The 15,704-nt window shown below is 42.5% G+C and overlaps 1 protein-coding gene across 1 annotated transcript; it reads right to left on the reverse strand.

Moving 5' to 3' along the window:
* Positions 1–1,401: 1,401 nt before the first annotated feature.
* LOC123077450 (uncharacterized) lies at positions 1,402–14,741 on the reverse strand. Its single transcript, XM_044499730.1, has 22 exons — positions 13,676–14,741; positions 12,650–12,765; positions 11,936–12,144; positions 10,023–10,142; positions 9,814–9,942; positions 9,604–9,729; positions 9,009–9,064; positions 8,812–8,911; positions 8,611–8,728; positions 7,195–7,404; positions 6,800–7,109; positions 5,742–5,835; positions 5,330–5,438; positions 4,690–4,961; positions 4,440–4,567; positions 4,024–4,258; positions 3,330–3,518; positions 2,962–3,248; positions 2,692–2,872; positions 2,360–2,602; positions 2,152–2,234; positions 1,402–2,015 (listed from the first exon to the last, which is right to left on the reverse strand). Exons 1-22 carry the CDS (start codon positions 14,518–14,520, stop codon positions 1,868–1,870), a joined length of 4,308 nt encoding a protein of 1,435 aa, XP_044355665.1. The 5' UTR covers positions 14,521–14,741; the 3' UTR covers positions 1,402–1,867.
* Between the last annotated feature and the right edge of the window lie 963 nt (positions 14,742–15,704).

Here is a 15,704-nt window from a genome sequence, read left to right on the forward strand (position 1 = left end):
TACTCGCGGGTTGAAGCGTCCTATAAAGCGAGTTGAAGCTTTTTTATAAAAACCCATTGAAGCTTTTCAATTCAGCGGTTGAAGCTTTTCAAACTACGATTGAAGCTTTTCATAGTGGTCCGATGAAACTTCTCTATTCCGTCGTTTGCAGCTTTTCAAACTATGGTTGAAGCTTTTCACGTCAACGGTTGCAACTTCTCTGATTCTGCAGAGTCTGGTTGTAGCTTTCTCTCTCAAAGGTTGAAGCTTTTTCCTCTACGGTAGAAGCTTTTCTGTAAACGATTGAAACTTTTTTCTTTTTGAGCAGCGTCTGGGTGAAAGCTTTTCTCTATCGTTCGGTTGAAGCTTTTTTCATCAAAGGTTGTAGCATTTTATATAGACAGTTGTAGCTTTCCTCGATAGCACTGAACGCTTACAGCTTTCTGTGTATACGGTTGAAGCATTTTTAATCTTGGGTTGAAGCTTTCGTGCCAACGGTCGCAGCACTCGCCAGCCTCCCAAGCTATCGCGCATCTCTGATTGAAGCAAAAAATACCATCGGTTCCAACAAAAAAACTCTATGGTAGTAGCAAAACCAAAACACAGTTGTAGCAAAAAATGGCCATCCGTCGTCTCGCCGCGACGTCGAGGTTCCAGCAAATTTGCGGCGCGGGGGTGCAGTCCTGCCATGGCTGGTTGCAGCTCCGGCGTGCCCGGGTCCGGCGAGGTAGGGAGAGCTCCGATGCACGCGGATCCGCGCGGATCTGGGCGAGGGCGGCCAGATCTGCTGAACGGCGGCGCGCTGGGAGGCCTGCGGCGCTGGGCAATGCTTGATTCATGGCAGTGGGGAGAGAGAAAGAGAGAGATGCGCGAGAGGAAGAAGAGAAAAGGGAGGAGGACTAGTCGTTTTGGGTCCATCGCGCCACGTGGCTGCTCGTGAGTGGGTCGTATCGCGCGCACGTCGACTGGACCGGCCGAAGCTTCGGCCGGTGCCCCGGCTCCAAACGTTTCCCATTTTTTAAATGGTAGTTTTCCGGAGCCCTAGCCCAAATTGTGCTGGTTTTATGTTATTTACTGTCAGGAAGGAGAGTCGGCTCGTGTGGAGGATCATTTTCTTTCCTCAAACTATGACCAACTGCATAGGTCCGTGATAGCTTCAGTGAACCAAACAATGTTCTACACACGAGATGTCACACTACATGCGATCACGTACGAGGTCCACATGCGATCACGTACGAGGTCCTTTTGTTTACAGGAAATCAACTATCATGTTCTGGTAAGCTACATGAGCGGCCAATTTGCAAGAACACGAACCATGAGCCTGTCAAAATGATTATTCAGAATTCACAACTTCATTCCGCCTGTCAAGGTCCACAACAGAAATCAGCTCATTTAGAACAGATAGAACATAAAGATGGAAACTTGATGATATGAACCTTGCTACTATTTGTTAATGAAAACCATGAGGCGTGTTAGTTCTTGTTTTATACAGTCAAGATACAACTCAAGTTACACACTGATGCCATGCCCAGCTCAACACAAGGGGCAAGGTCATAACAGTAACACAACAGCAACAACAAGCACAAACAACAAAATGACATCCCCCCCTCTCTTCAGTTAGCTTGGGTATTTGTTTTTAATTCTATGGTGTCTAAATCCTACAAAGAATGGATCGAGAACACCTTTATATATACAAACAGAACACAGGTTGTGTGCCTGCATATGATTAAACAAGGGGCGAGGAAGTATGCATATATAGCACTGTAGTTGCTTCTTTGGCCTGGTCAATAAAGAAAGGCCGAGCTGCCCCCCACTCCTTTTCTTTTATCAACTCCCAAAAAATCGAGTTGTAAAAAGCTATCAAAAGCACCTCTGTTAAAACCAGATGTCACGACTGCCAGAATATGTTCGGGTCCTTGCTGTATACCGCTTGGTCTTGGATCTCTAGATTACCCACATGCCAATCAACAAGCCTTGCTTGGATGCATTTCAACAACATGAGTCCAGTCGGAAACAGCCACCAGCCGCTTTCATCCCTGCATAGGAGTTCAAAATGTGCAATAAACGACAGGATAAAGAAAATGCAAGCAAAAGAGGAGGTTGCTCGCCTAACATAATTGAGTTTACAAACATGCATATAAGCTTGTGCTTAGCAGAGAAAATTATTCTTACGTTCCAAGGTTCCATGGCTGTGTGCTTGGATGTCTCTTGGTTGACGACTTATAGTGAACGAATCCGCATATCAAAGCCACAACCTGAACATGCATGTCAAGCAAGTTATGGAAATATAACAGAAGTAAACTTTGGTATAGCCAAGCAAAAATCATACAATTGCAGATATAAGTGACCAATGCAAATACAGTCCTATCTGAGTACTTACAACATTAACCAGTGAAGTAATGTTCCACAATGCATATACACGAGCAAGGCCTGCTGATCGCCGTGGTCCATGACTAAAAAGAGCATTTATTCCAGCAGGGAAAGGCGACAGTATCGCAAGAGGAAGAACAAACAGAACTAAGAGAACGTCGGCCATTGAGTATGAGTATAGCTGGAGAAAAGTAAGCAACACTAAGCTGAAATCCGCCAGGAGCAATATTGAGATTACTAAGCCAACAAGATCCTGCAATTAAAAACAAATGAATGATAAGTGCAAAATTACATAATTCAGTCATAATCATTCTATAAGCTGAAATGGTAGCATAGACAAACCTGATGCCCAACTGGTTTAGAATTGTGCAAGATAAGAGAAAACGGGTACAGAAAATCTCTCCTGTCTTTAAGTGTCCGTAAGGTAGTACTATCTAGAATGCCACCAGTAATCCTTTTCCGCATAAAAACATCCTTAATCCTTGAGCGGCTTAGTTGAGCATCAGCAAGCATGTCCTGCACTCTGCATGATGCAATAGAACATTATAAATAAATATAACTTAGCAAGAAAAATGATAAATGCTGAGGACCAGCAGATAAATAATAACTCACGGCGAATGCTGCTCTATTTTAATTCTTGGGCTGCCATCAAGTTCAGCAGTCACTGGTTCTCCCTCGACAGTGTAAACAACAAGACCCAGTTGGCAATACCCTAATGCTGTAGCTTGGAACCACGCAAGATCGACACGGACACCATTCACGCCCAAAGCAGGATCCGCATGAGTTTCAAGCCAATTAAGGACAGGAAGAAATGTTGCTTTGAGATTTCCACGTCGAACCAAACGCAACTGAGCATTCAATCCAGCTACAAGACGGTGCCATATCCAAGGTTGCACAGCCTGTGAATTGGAAATAACATCAGGCTCTAAGAAAAACTCTGCAGCATGAACAATGCAGCTTGAAAGATCTTAAACTCATACCTGGCTCATAAGACTGGTCAGCACACTGTCACTATGAAGTGAAAATGGAGCCATGTAACTTCCATCACCACCAAAAATCAAGGACATCGGAAACCTTTGACGAAGTCTAGGAGGAAGATCAGGCCTTTTCTCATCTCCACCAAGGAAGAAATCTAAATATCCCAACATTAGATCTGGGGTTGCAGTCACCTGTAGATTAGAGTAACAGGCATATCTTAGTTTCAATCGTGACTCAAAAGATATTGTTTCAGTCTGAAAAGAGAAAATGAAGAACGCTACAGCTGTCTTACTTTACAACTGTCCAAAATATTCTCTCAAATGGTTTATCTGAAACTTGAATTTACTCCCTGTTGATATTCCTAAATTTATGCATGATGGTCCGCATTTATATTATTTTAAACATCAACAATCAAGCTAACAACATTTACTACTTGCCTATTTATCCATCACAAAAACTTTAAAAGTACAATTTTTATCTGCCCACCCTCAGAGGATATTTCATCAGTTACAAGATGAACAGTTAGTTTCAAAGTGCAACTGGAAGTCATTTCAATGTTCTGACAGAAAAACACAATGATGGGTACAATTAGTAAGACTAGCAAAAGAAAATATCAAAGACAAGTTTATACGATCATTCCACGAACATCTAGTGATTGCTGTTTTTAAATACAAAGTGAAATGCAGAGTAACGGACCTTGAGACCTTCATAAAGCGCACGCGAACGGCAAGACCGTAAGCATGAATGATCATACTCAGAGCGAACAAATTCACGAAGTCTTTGTAATTTTTTTCTTCTACGCCACTGTTGCCATGACCAAGCCAAAGGGTATGCAAGTATACAAAGGATACTGTAAATAGATCCTTCCCACCACTGATAAGCTGCAAGTGTGTTTATCTCATCGACAAATCGATTAAATGCATCCTCATACCTGAAAATTCAGACACAGCACAAATAAGCATGAATTGTATCATTTCAATAGAATCCAAATCAACAACAGCCAAGGTATATTTGAATCATAGCAGTGAACCACCAAAGCACTGGGGACTGCTGAACAAAATGATCAGAAAGACTAAATCAAAGCGGCTAGGTTTGAAGACAAGCATGCATACACAATCTCTGTAATCTGTTCTGCTGGGGTGTGTGGGAGATGCCAAGGTTCACTGAAGGTGTTTGGGCCCATGAAATACATCCTGTGTACATGACCATGTGATTCTTCAGCTCTATTAGTTTCCAAGACCTGCAACAATAGCAAAACTTCAATTTTAATTCGGCATGTTCGTTTTCTCAACAACAACAAAAACAGCCTTCATATGGTATTTAAACTAAATATGAGCTGGAAAGGCAAAATCTATACAGTACCTCATTTAGTGATTCTAGGAAAGGGAAGGAGTGATCAATCTGCGACCCTTGTTGAGTTGGTGCTGGCCCGGGTAACTCATCAGTGCCAGCAAATTTCATCCGAGCAACACTTAAAACAAGAGCTAACAAAATAAGAAGGCCTGAAAGAAGTAGACCAAATAACCAAGGTCCCCCAAAAGTGTATATTAACTCTTCAAGAGCAGTATAACAGTGAGGCATGCGATATCTGTCTGACACACATATGTACGGGCATGGAGTTTCAGCAGCCCCTCCTGTCAAACATAAGCTCCAGTTAGAATATTCAAGAAAAAAAAATTAAGTTCCTCATACTTACAGAACCCGAAAGTGAGTTTTTTGTTAGAAGCAATCAATATAACACAAAAAAGGAAACATAGAAGAAATAACATAGTAGCAAGAATAAAGATTCTACATTTGACTCTAATGCCTAGTTGCAGGGATATTTCGAAAGAAGTAAAACTGATTACTTAGGTTGCACTTATACAACCTCCGTCTGGAATTAACCGTCAGTGAAATGAGTGTATGTAGACGCGTTTCAGTGTGTAGATACACTATTTCAGCGACAGTTTCCAGACGGAGGGAGTACTATATATCACACCATAATTAATATAGAAAGAATTACCTCGGACACTTGTGTACACGGCACGGCGAGGAAGTTCGGCTGAAGGGCACGGAAAGCAGAGAGATTTTGAAGATCCAGTAACATTCTTGTATGTTCCCAAAGGGCATTCCTGCATTTTCCAAAGGAACGCCTCCACATTAACAACATAATTACAGTTCACATATGCATATAGCCACCAATACACAATTAGAAATGGATTGCTCAGTGTTTTACTATTTTTGATAAATGTGGTGATGGACACATGGACTGATTTAAGCACTATCATGATAGTGAACTACAACCTCCGTCCCAAAATATAAGACGTTTTTGCAATTCAAATTTGACCTGCAACGTCTTATATTTTGGGACAGAGGTAGTAACAAGTTAATGCAAATAATACAAGACACAGGGGGTACACGATTATGGCATATACCTTGCAGAATGTACCATAAAGACCTTTTGGGCAAGCTCTTCCTGTAACTGTTCCATTCTCACCAGGGAATCCTGGCCCTTTGCTGATTCCTCCGCTGCACAAGAATATACAATCAGCAATATATATAACAACTGCTGTTGATGGAAGGAAAATGTGCAAAACTCAAATTGCAATGCATCATGCACATCACAAGTCCACACAACTCAGCCCCAAATTATAGAATTTGATCATAGTATGCATAAAATAAACACAACTCAATTACACATCCACCTTGGATAAATCAAAATACTGCAAGACATGGATTTCCTTTAAATACATCCAAATTTGATCATAATTGAGATGTCCCAAAATTGATGGAATCACATATTATCTTATTTTAATTTTTAAGTAATGATGTTTCTGATATCTTACGGTGCCTTCAAACCAACAAGCATACTTTCCTTTTTGTGGTGGCAAAGGACGCATAAACATACAAACGCAATCACGCCCGCGCGCCCAGGTGAGTGGCCCCATTATAACACAAGCACGGAGGTTAAATCCACAAGTGTCACAAAGTTCACAGTGAAGCACACTCGAACGCATACATAAGTCTGAACCTAATTTCAATAGTTTATTTTCTGCAAATTCATCCGTACTACCTATACAATGATACATAGACAAATTAAAAGCCTATGATACAAGAGCCATCTATACCACATACAGTTCGAGCGAGCATGATGCAGGGAGTTAAACTCCAAATGTTAAAAGGTACGAGAAGGGGAGGAAATAGCACACAACCTACAAACTTGAACTGTAATTCGGCTATTTCTTGGCCTCATCATCACATAACATCACCATAACAAAATTAGACTAGACATGAAGAGTGGCCAAATATAGATTTCAAGTATTGCAAGATTAGATTTGAACAACCAAAAATAATAAATTCGCTAATACCATTAACACCAGATGGTATGTCCTAAATTGCCAAACACACTGCCAATCTAGAGTATATAGTTTTGCACATCCATACAGGAAAACAGAACATTAGAAGTAATATTAGAGAAAAGATCAAATCAGACCTTGCAAGTATTGATCCTTTAATAGCTGCAACAGGAACATACTCATCTCCAGTAGGAATGTTAGACCAGTGAAAGTGAATCCTTCCCCCTCCACCCCCACCGCTGCCAGCTCTACCAAAGCCACCAACACTCGAAAGGACGGAACTCTCTGCTAGGGACAAAGTGCGCACAAATAGAAGAACCGTACCCCCAGAACCACCACCAGGTCCAATGGAGGAATTAGTTACAGCATCAGTCAAACTACCACCATTTGATTCTATTGTACCGTAGAGCGTGAGACTTGGTAGAGAATACTCCCATGAGCCCAACACTGGAATACAGTCACAACAACCATAAGACACAAGTTTTTGAGACCTATTAAACTAAATATGGTCAACCATGGATATATGTGTTACCTATTATACCACCACCAGCTGTGGAAAGCCCTGTTGAGTCATTGCCACTTCCACTGCCAAGTTCACAAGGCAAATCGGCATTACCATATGTAGGTCCACCCTCAGCACGGCTTCCATTAACAACACTGTTCCCCCCTTTACCACCGTGTCCACCACCACCGCTTAGGCCGCTACTTAATAATCTTCCTCGTCCTATTCCACTTTTGCAGCCTGAAGTCATAAGAAATGGAAATGAAGAAACTGAGACGAAATAGTTTGAAACATATGCTAATATAAAGCACCATGAAGTAAAATAGCATGCACAAAATACACGGTTCTCCTCATGCCCCGCAAAGGGGTTTACACCAGCTTATCAAGCTGAGACGAACAGAGAAATGATAAGCAATTCATGTGGCGAATAAGGGAAATCTGGGTGTCCATTCATTTCAGGATTTCTATCTATTTATCGAATTACTTGAAAATGGTGAAGGTATGAACGCATTATTCAAAGACTGCTTCCTAAGGACAGAATAGAGAGGTTCATTGAAATATATGAGATACAAAAGAAGACAATAAAAATGGATGACGAAGCAAACAAGAGCTGTGCGTCTATATTCCCATTGCAGCCAACAGAAAAAGCATGCGTCTAATATTTACACAAGGCAAATATTCCTGAAAGCACAGAGAACTACTCCATTCTACAGCATTCAATGTGCATGAGGTACAAAGAGGGGCTGTGTACTCGTAATGAAATTTAGTGTACTTCCACATGAAGCTTATTTTACTTTAAATGAGTAATCTTAGATAATCATGAATTAAAAATTGCAACTTCAAATGAATGGGAGGGTAACTAATTAATGTTACATTTATTTTTGTTAGTGGGTTCCACATGTAGTGTTCTTAGTTATTGAGGATGTACCGGCATTGCCTATCCATGGCCCACCTCACATGTATTGGCTGTATTTACCATATATTCAATCAAAATCAATACCTGATTTTCCCTATAAAAAAGTTGAACCATCTAAATGCAATTCTCTGCAGTATAGATAGAGGTTCCCGTACCCAAGCGCCAAAATCCGGCATCGGGTATTATCAGCATTAGACTGCTTATTTTGTGCTCATATGGTTGGAATACAATATAACATATATTTGCTACTGAAAACAACAAAATAGAACACTACGTTTTGACAAACTGGCTGAATCTTAAAAATTAATGTTAGCATGTGTCGAAAGTTACAGAGTTGTAATATTAGAGTGTTCTGAAAGACTTAATAAGCAAGCAGCTCTAGAATTTTCTACAGTATACTTAAATCATATAGCTGATAAATACGGGCTGGTCTACTCACAGGATCCACAGGATAAATCAAGGTGCCCCTAAAAGTGCGGGCCAAAAGTCAACTGCATATTCTGGCAGACAAAAGGAAGATAGGAAATTACCCAATCCTGTTGTGCTGATAGTCCCAGATGTGTGAACAGTAACACTTCTTGCCCTATTGAAATGAATTACAGTTCCTTGTACGAGACCCCAGACATCAATGTCTTCTACACGGCATACCTAAAAGGAAGAGGGGTAGTAATGTTTATGTTACCAACAAAGTAGCCTATACATCACACCGGAAAGATAAAAAACCAGTGTACCTGGAGAGTAAATGACAGTGAAGAATTCAGATTGCAATCTTCTGGTGGATGAATTATTTCTACAGGGCAACTCTCATCTTCACAGTTCAGCTTTGGGGACCTAATAGATGTACAAAATTTAACAGCTCATTAACGAGCAAAAAACTTTCCAGCACTGGAAATATGTCAATGCAATAGTTGAAGGTTGAAGTATTTACACATCGCCGTTACTTCCATTTACAAGTGGACCCCGTAAAATGGAGCCAGGTCCAACCTACAAAATATATAACATTATAGGTACTTCTTTCAGTAGTTACAGAAAGGCTGGTTACCTCATGAAGCAACTAACGCAACATCAAATCAGTATAGTTAGTAGTAATAACTCGAAATCATAAGTACAGGAGAAAATAGACAGCAGAGAGGGCTCATCAAGGAAATAGAATTAACTATCACGCCAAAGTTGAATGAGTGGAAAAATATGAGCCATCTTAATCAGGACATCTCTATAAATGAAACCTATCTAAATAGAGCATATTGGTTGATTAAAGTGGGGAGACAAAAGAAAGGCTATATACAATAAGCAAAAATGTAAACTGCATTGAGGAAAAGTTTTCGTCTGCAGCTGAATAAGTATGACAAGGATATTTGACACGAGTAAAATATATAGAAAACAGTAACAAGGTTGTTGCTTATAAATAGAATATGCAGTGATGGGCTAAAAAGTAAAAATGAATATGCAAAATAACAAGTAGATACAAACAAATATGTGGATAAAGAAACAGAACATGTTGTGCTGAAGGATATCTATCATACTCGTATGCTGTAGAACAGTGACAAAATAAGACGTGGTGCCTCGATTATGTCTCCATCTCCAGATAAGTTCAGCAGACCTTGACCGCGAACTCCAAGATTAGCGGTAGAATGTATCACAGATGATTCCTGACAAATATACAAGAAATCGACGTGCGTAAATAAAAGCAGCAAAAGGGAAAAAAGAGTCAATGACAGTGGGCGATAATGGACCTTCAGGACTATCAAATTGCTAGCATCCAGTAAGGACGTCGCAACTACTGAATCTCCACCGCCATTAATAAGCATTCTGGAGTTCCACATAAGGAGCATCTTAACAGACATTCTCAAAGCACCGAACACCTACAGAAGTTCAAAATAGTGTGACATATGTAAAACTGATGCACCAGAAAAACAGCAAATAACAAGAACAGCTAAATCACCTTGATTGTTGAGTCACTCATAAGAAGCTCCTCAGCCATCAGTTCAAACTCCGAGTATGGATAACCGGTCAATCCAAACGTCAGAACAGCACCAGATTTTAGGCTAAGTTGCCCTTGAACCTGAATAATAAAAATAATTGGTACCATACTATTTTCAAATACTTTGAAAAAACATGGAGTTATTGCCTTATTATAAGGGAACTGCAACTTGCATCATATATATGAGTGAATTTCACAAAACCACAACGCTTCAGGAGAACTCGTGTCAATTTACCACAACTTTTAGGTTTTCTGTCGCAAAACCACAAGTTTAGTGCTCTAATGATTCCAGTGTTTTCAAGGCGCACTCCAACCGTGAGGCACCACGCCCTCCTTAGACAGCAGCTTAAGGCGTGGACTTTGAGGCACGTAGGGCATCACCCTGGGCCAAGATGGACATCATAGCCAGAGCAGCAACGAGCGGGAACCAGAGCCCTCGAGCAGGAAATTGGTATAAGGAGGAGAAAGAGAAGCAAACCATACTAAACAATTAAGAGCAGAGCTCTCCCGGTTTCTCCTCTCTGGATACCTAGGCGGCGGCTGGCAACTGCAACTTGAGCACCACCTTCCATGGCTCAGATCTGCGCGGACCGCCTCATCCTCTCAAGTCTCCTCCTCTGGCACAGCCCAGTGAGATCAAAGGGTCGCCAAGTCGTCTTCAAGAGCCTGCTTAACCGCCGCCACTCTGGTAAAGGCTCCACTTCTTCTGTTCTCCTCCGCCTCTACTTCTCCTCCTCATCTGCTGCTCCTTCTCCGCATCTGATTCTCCACGCTCCACCACAAGGCCATAATAGCCACACCACCTTGCTGCTCTCCTTACCCATGCATCTCTTCACTCCTATGCTTTTTCCTCCTCTTCCCCTGCCTTGACTGTTGCCATTTTCTCTGACCCCTTTGGCCTTTGCCCATCCCTTTGTATTGCTACAGTGCCAAAGTGTCCCCTGCTCTGATGGAACCTGCGGCTGCGGCTGCGGCTGCTGATGCTTATGATATGTCCAATGATCCTAGGCAAAGACCTACATCCTACGATCCAGCTTTGCTGCCAGTTATCATGTTATGCAACCCATGGTACATTTTGTTGATTCTAGTTGTTAAATCTCCTTATTGGCTGCCATATATTGTGTGTGTGTGTGTTTGTGTGTGTTTGTGTGTGTGTGTGTGTGTGTGTCTAAGGCGTCACCTCGCCTTACGGTTTAAGAGCTTAAAAGGTGAGGCAGTGCTACAGCGCCTCGCCTCGCCTTACCACCTTATTAAAAACATTGAATGATTCACACAAGACCAAAAATCGCCATTTGATGTCAAAACTGGCCGTCACTTGCTTGGATTTGCAGTTTGAGATAATCATCTTTCCGAAGTTTTCTGCCGTAATTTCCTTAACTTTGACTGAAAAATCAGAGTTTCCAGAAAAAACTTGTGTGAGTCAGCTCCAACACTACTTCAGCATGCATATCAAATGGGCATGGGAGCATGAAGTCATGAAAAGGAAAAATATTTGCAAGGAAGCAGGAGCACAAACCCCACAAGACACCTCAACAAATGTTGGAGTGCTTTGTTCACACGATATTAACACAGAGGAGAATGCCAAATGTAAATCACAGTGCTTCCTTTTGGTTGTAAAGTAGCATATGTAGCGGCATAGCATTTGTGATAAATAGATAATACAACAGATGATTAAAAATAAAAATATCAAATATATATCCTGCTGCTTTTTTGGAGCATAGATAAATTAAAGACGAATTGAAGCACGATTCACCCAAACTGTCATGGTCAGAGCGCTAGAGCATTAAACAGATCCATGCCAGGGAAGTGGCATTACTGAAGACGCCATAACCGGTAGAGCATTAATCATTATAATACTGCAAAACATTGTGTACCTGAACACGACTCCAGAGCAAGGGCACAACAACTTTGGCATGATTCCTGATGTTAACATTTGTCCATAGTGGCTGATTTGGGAAGTCCAACAGAAGAGTGTCAGTCTGTGTACTCATGTTATTGTTGTTAACATCAAGACTCTTAGGTACTGCATCATAAAGAGTTCCAGCAGCTCCTGCATTATCTGGGCAGCCCGAACTCATTCCACCTGGCAAAGGTAACACACTTTAAACGCAAACGCAAATAAAACAACAATCAATAGGGTTGTCTAGACACTGCATTCATCCCTAAATCAATAAGAAAGTTGCTCAAGAGTACTCAAACTGGGAACTTCACTAGCACTTCACTAATAAACATGTTGAAACCTAAGAGCAAGCATACAAAAGGAGTAGACGTGTAGTAGCATAGCATGCTTCCATGGCTGAATAGTGAATATTATTGTATTTGAGACAAACAGTGCAGAGCATTCAGGTGATCATGTCTCTTGCAAATGCAGAGTTGCTAAGCTAAATTTAGGAATGCAAGAATGTAGAAAAATATGGTAAAATATGGGTACACAACTATATATGAGTGTCAGCGAGTGCACCAGAGCAACAAGGTGTAATAGCATACAGTCAGCATATTTGTACTACCAAGTTGTCAGAGCCATAAGGGATGATGACTTGTGAACAAAAGATAAATCTGCATCAAATATTCAGATTTGAAAAAGTTACCATGAACAAATATCTGGGTATCATCATGCCTACTGAAAACATTAATAGAAACCCGTCCTCCACCACCCCCAGCCAAACCGTTGCCTCCAGAAGCACTGATTTTGCCAGCACCATGCCTGTCGCCCAACAGAAGATCAGAGAGGGAAAACCTGCACGTACTCACTAGAATACTGACATACGTAATCAAAGGACTTGCAACAAAAGCAAAATAGCATTAGTCAAACTATAAGAGGAAAGACACCAGAAATTTTTCCGTTCAAATGACTGGTAATAAAAGTAGCTAGGTGCGCAGTTATAGATAGAAGAATTATTCCTCACTGGTCACACTGGTATAGCACTCAAGCAATGATTGCAGTTGAATACCAATTTTAGTATATATTTATGTTACTGGAAACTTATTATCAGTAGAATAACTTTGCTAAATCGACAAACTATTAACTTTATGCGTCATTTCGCTACCACTCATTATCCAGTGTGATCTTCGAGCAAAAGATAATCCCCAAATCCACTTGACAGAGCAATGTCGTGAAGACAGTGATTGTAACTTACATGGTAAACCAACCTAAGTTTCCATTTATTAGCATCCCAACATGACAATTTTCAGCACTAGTTCGAACCAGACTACGCTCCTAAAATTCTGAGTACATATTTATGTTCTTTCAGTCATTAAAGTATAATCTACTGTATGAATAATGAATGTAATAATCAATGAAATATAAGCGAAAGGGAACGTTTGTCTCTTATATTTTAATTCACTGACCCCGACCCCGAAAGCTCAACTAAGTTCAGTGTAGTTACAAATTTCATGCATCATTATATGACACAATCACAACACGAACACTGTTATACTCCTAAATCTCAACTAGTTCCTAATCAACAGGACCTACCAGTCCAATTTGGGAAACCATTTGCCAATCTTCAAGTTAATCAGTTAAATTAAATAGCTTAACTGCTAGTTGGTCAGCCCAATCAGTAGAAAGGAAGCGGGATGGGTATTAATTATTAAAGCATTTCACGAACACTCACATAGTCTCGGCCTTGATATAGATGCTCCCACCAGAACCACCCCCGCCCTTATCACTGCTATCACCACCATCTGCGAGCACTGTACCATTCATTAGCAGGTCATCCGCAAACAGCCACAAGATACCACCGCCGACGCCACCGTAGTCCTTCTCAACACTAGTAGAGCCCCCTTTGCTTCCATAGCTAAACGGGTGCTCAAGGTCTGACCATGCGTAGGCATCACCTCCCCATGAGTCCTCCTGCGACTGCCCATCCTTGACGTAGCAGCTCGCACCTCGACCGCCGTGACCACCTCCATCCCCGTGCGTCCCCGTGGGGACGCCGCTGGTGCGGTCAGGCGGATCGCCGGCTAGACCGCTAGTGTTCACAATGACCGTGTCGGCGATTGTGATGTTAGCGGCCGCGAGGGAGACCCACCCGGCAACGACCCGCACGCCGCGGCCGAGACGCACCTCGCCGGAGAGGTTGGCTGATATGACGCACCCGGGCTTCTCGCAGGTCAGGGCCGCACCGGAGTTGAGGACCAGACTGCCGTTGCCGGTGATGTAGACGTCGCCGTCCAGCTGGACCTCTTCGGATAGCTCACAGGTCGTGCTGAAGTCCCCCTTCCCATGGAGGTCGTCGGCGCAGGTCGCCGCCGGCGCCGCCGGCGGCGGCGGCGGGGGCGGCGGCGACGGGGGCGAGTAGTCGTGCCACGTCAGGATCGAGTACGGGTCCGGCTCGGCCCGATCTGACGCCTCCGGCCCGTGGCCCGGGCCGGGGGCGGCACTCCCGAGGCCGAGGGCGACAGCGAGCACCAGCAACAGGAGGCGGGCCTGGGGGGCGAGACGGAGGTGGGGGGCCATGGGCTGGGACGCATCAGAGTCCAGGCGCTGAGGGGATAGCGGCAGCCCTAGGGTTTGGGCGCCGCGGTGGTCGCCGCGGTCGCCGGAGATGGCGGCGGCGGCGTGCGTGCGTTGTGGGTTGGGTTTGGTGCGGCTAGTCGGGTTTAGTTTCTCTCTCTCCCCTTTCTGCTTTTTCTCGCCCTCGGCGTAATGGATGGGAGGGACTGTGGAAGGGGGGCGAGGAGAGTGCGGGGAGGAGGCGCCCGGGGCGTCGGATCCGCTTCACGATTCGCGACAGTGGTACGTGGTGGTTCGGTTTTGTATGTGGACTGCGGTAGAGACAAGTGGAGCAGAAGACGCCGCTTTTTCACTTGTCCTTTTCCATGTTTTTACTTCTTTCCTTGTAGTTTTGAAAAGAAAAAAGTTCATGTATCTTACCGTGTAAGAAATGTATTCTGGTTATTTGGATGTTTTGAGTCATTATTATCTAAAAAAAGTAACAAACATTGTCTTTCCCTACAGCTAAGTTACAAGTGTTCTAGACTAGAAATGATTGATTCTGGAATAACTGAAATTCCCAGGAGTATGGGTCTAAATTTTTACCAACCAACTCTCTTTATGACGCGTTCTCCAACTATAGAATAGACGAGTCAGAAGCATGCAAGATGTGAATGGGTGACAAGGGTCGAGGGTTTGGGTTTGGGGCTTCACAAGACTATTGTTATGTTTACAGATGAGGGGCACCTTCGTCCATATAAGAGAGAGAAATGTATCCCCCGATGTCTGAGTTCTGATAGGTTATTCGGTGTTGATGGTTGGGCACAAGGCGACTAGCGGACATGTGGAACGCACATTAGTACGTCATGTGACATGTGGGCCAAAATGCAAATGACATCGTGTTTCCAGATACTAGGAAGGCATGTCGGTATGTGCAAACTAAGGGTGTGTTTGGTTGAGGAACCAAGTGGAATGGTTCCATTCCATCAAAATGAAACGGTGCCGTTCTAGTGTTTGGTAGAGGCACGAGATAGAATGGAATGGTATGTCTTGGTGTTTGGTTAGGGAGATAGAATGACACGAAGTTATGGTGTATAGAAATGGTGATGCTCCCTCTAGCATATATAAATTTTCATATTAACTCGGTTACATTTTCATTTGCAAAATTATTTATTTTTAGTTGTATTTCATTTGTATAAAATATGATC

Source organism: Triticum aestivum, chromosome 3D (genome assembly GCF_018294505.1).
Source record: "Triticum aestivum cultivar Chinese Spring chromosome 3D, IWGSC CS RefSeq v2.1, whole genome shotgun sequence".
Taxonomy (NCBI): domain Eukaryota; kingdom Viridiplantae; phylum Streptophyta; class Magnoliopsida; order Poales; family Poaceae; genus Triticum; species Triticum aestivum.

Coding starts and splice junctions, on each gene's coding strand:
- LOC123077450 (XM_044499730.1), bottom strand. CDS start 14,520: ATGGCCCCCCACCTCCGTCTCGCCCCCCAGGCCCGCCTCCTGTTGCTG. Junction 9,730..9,813: donor GCAATTTGATAGTCCTGAAG/GTCCATTATCGC, acceptor TATATTTGTCAG/GAATCATCTGTGATACATTC. Junction 5,439..5,741: donor TTTATGGTACATTCTGCAAG/GTATATGCCATA, acceptor TGGAAAATGCAG/GAATGCCCTTTGGGAACATA.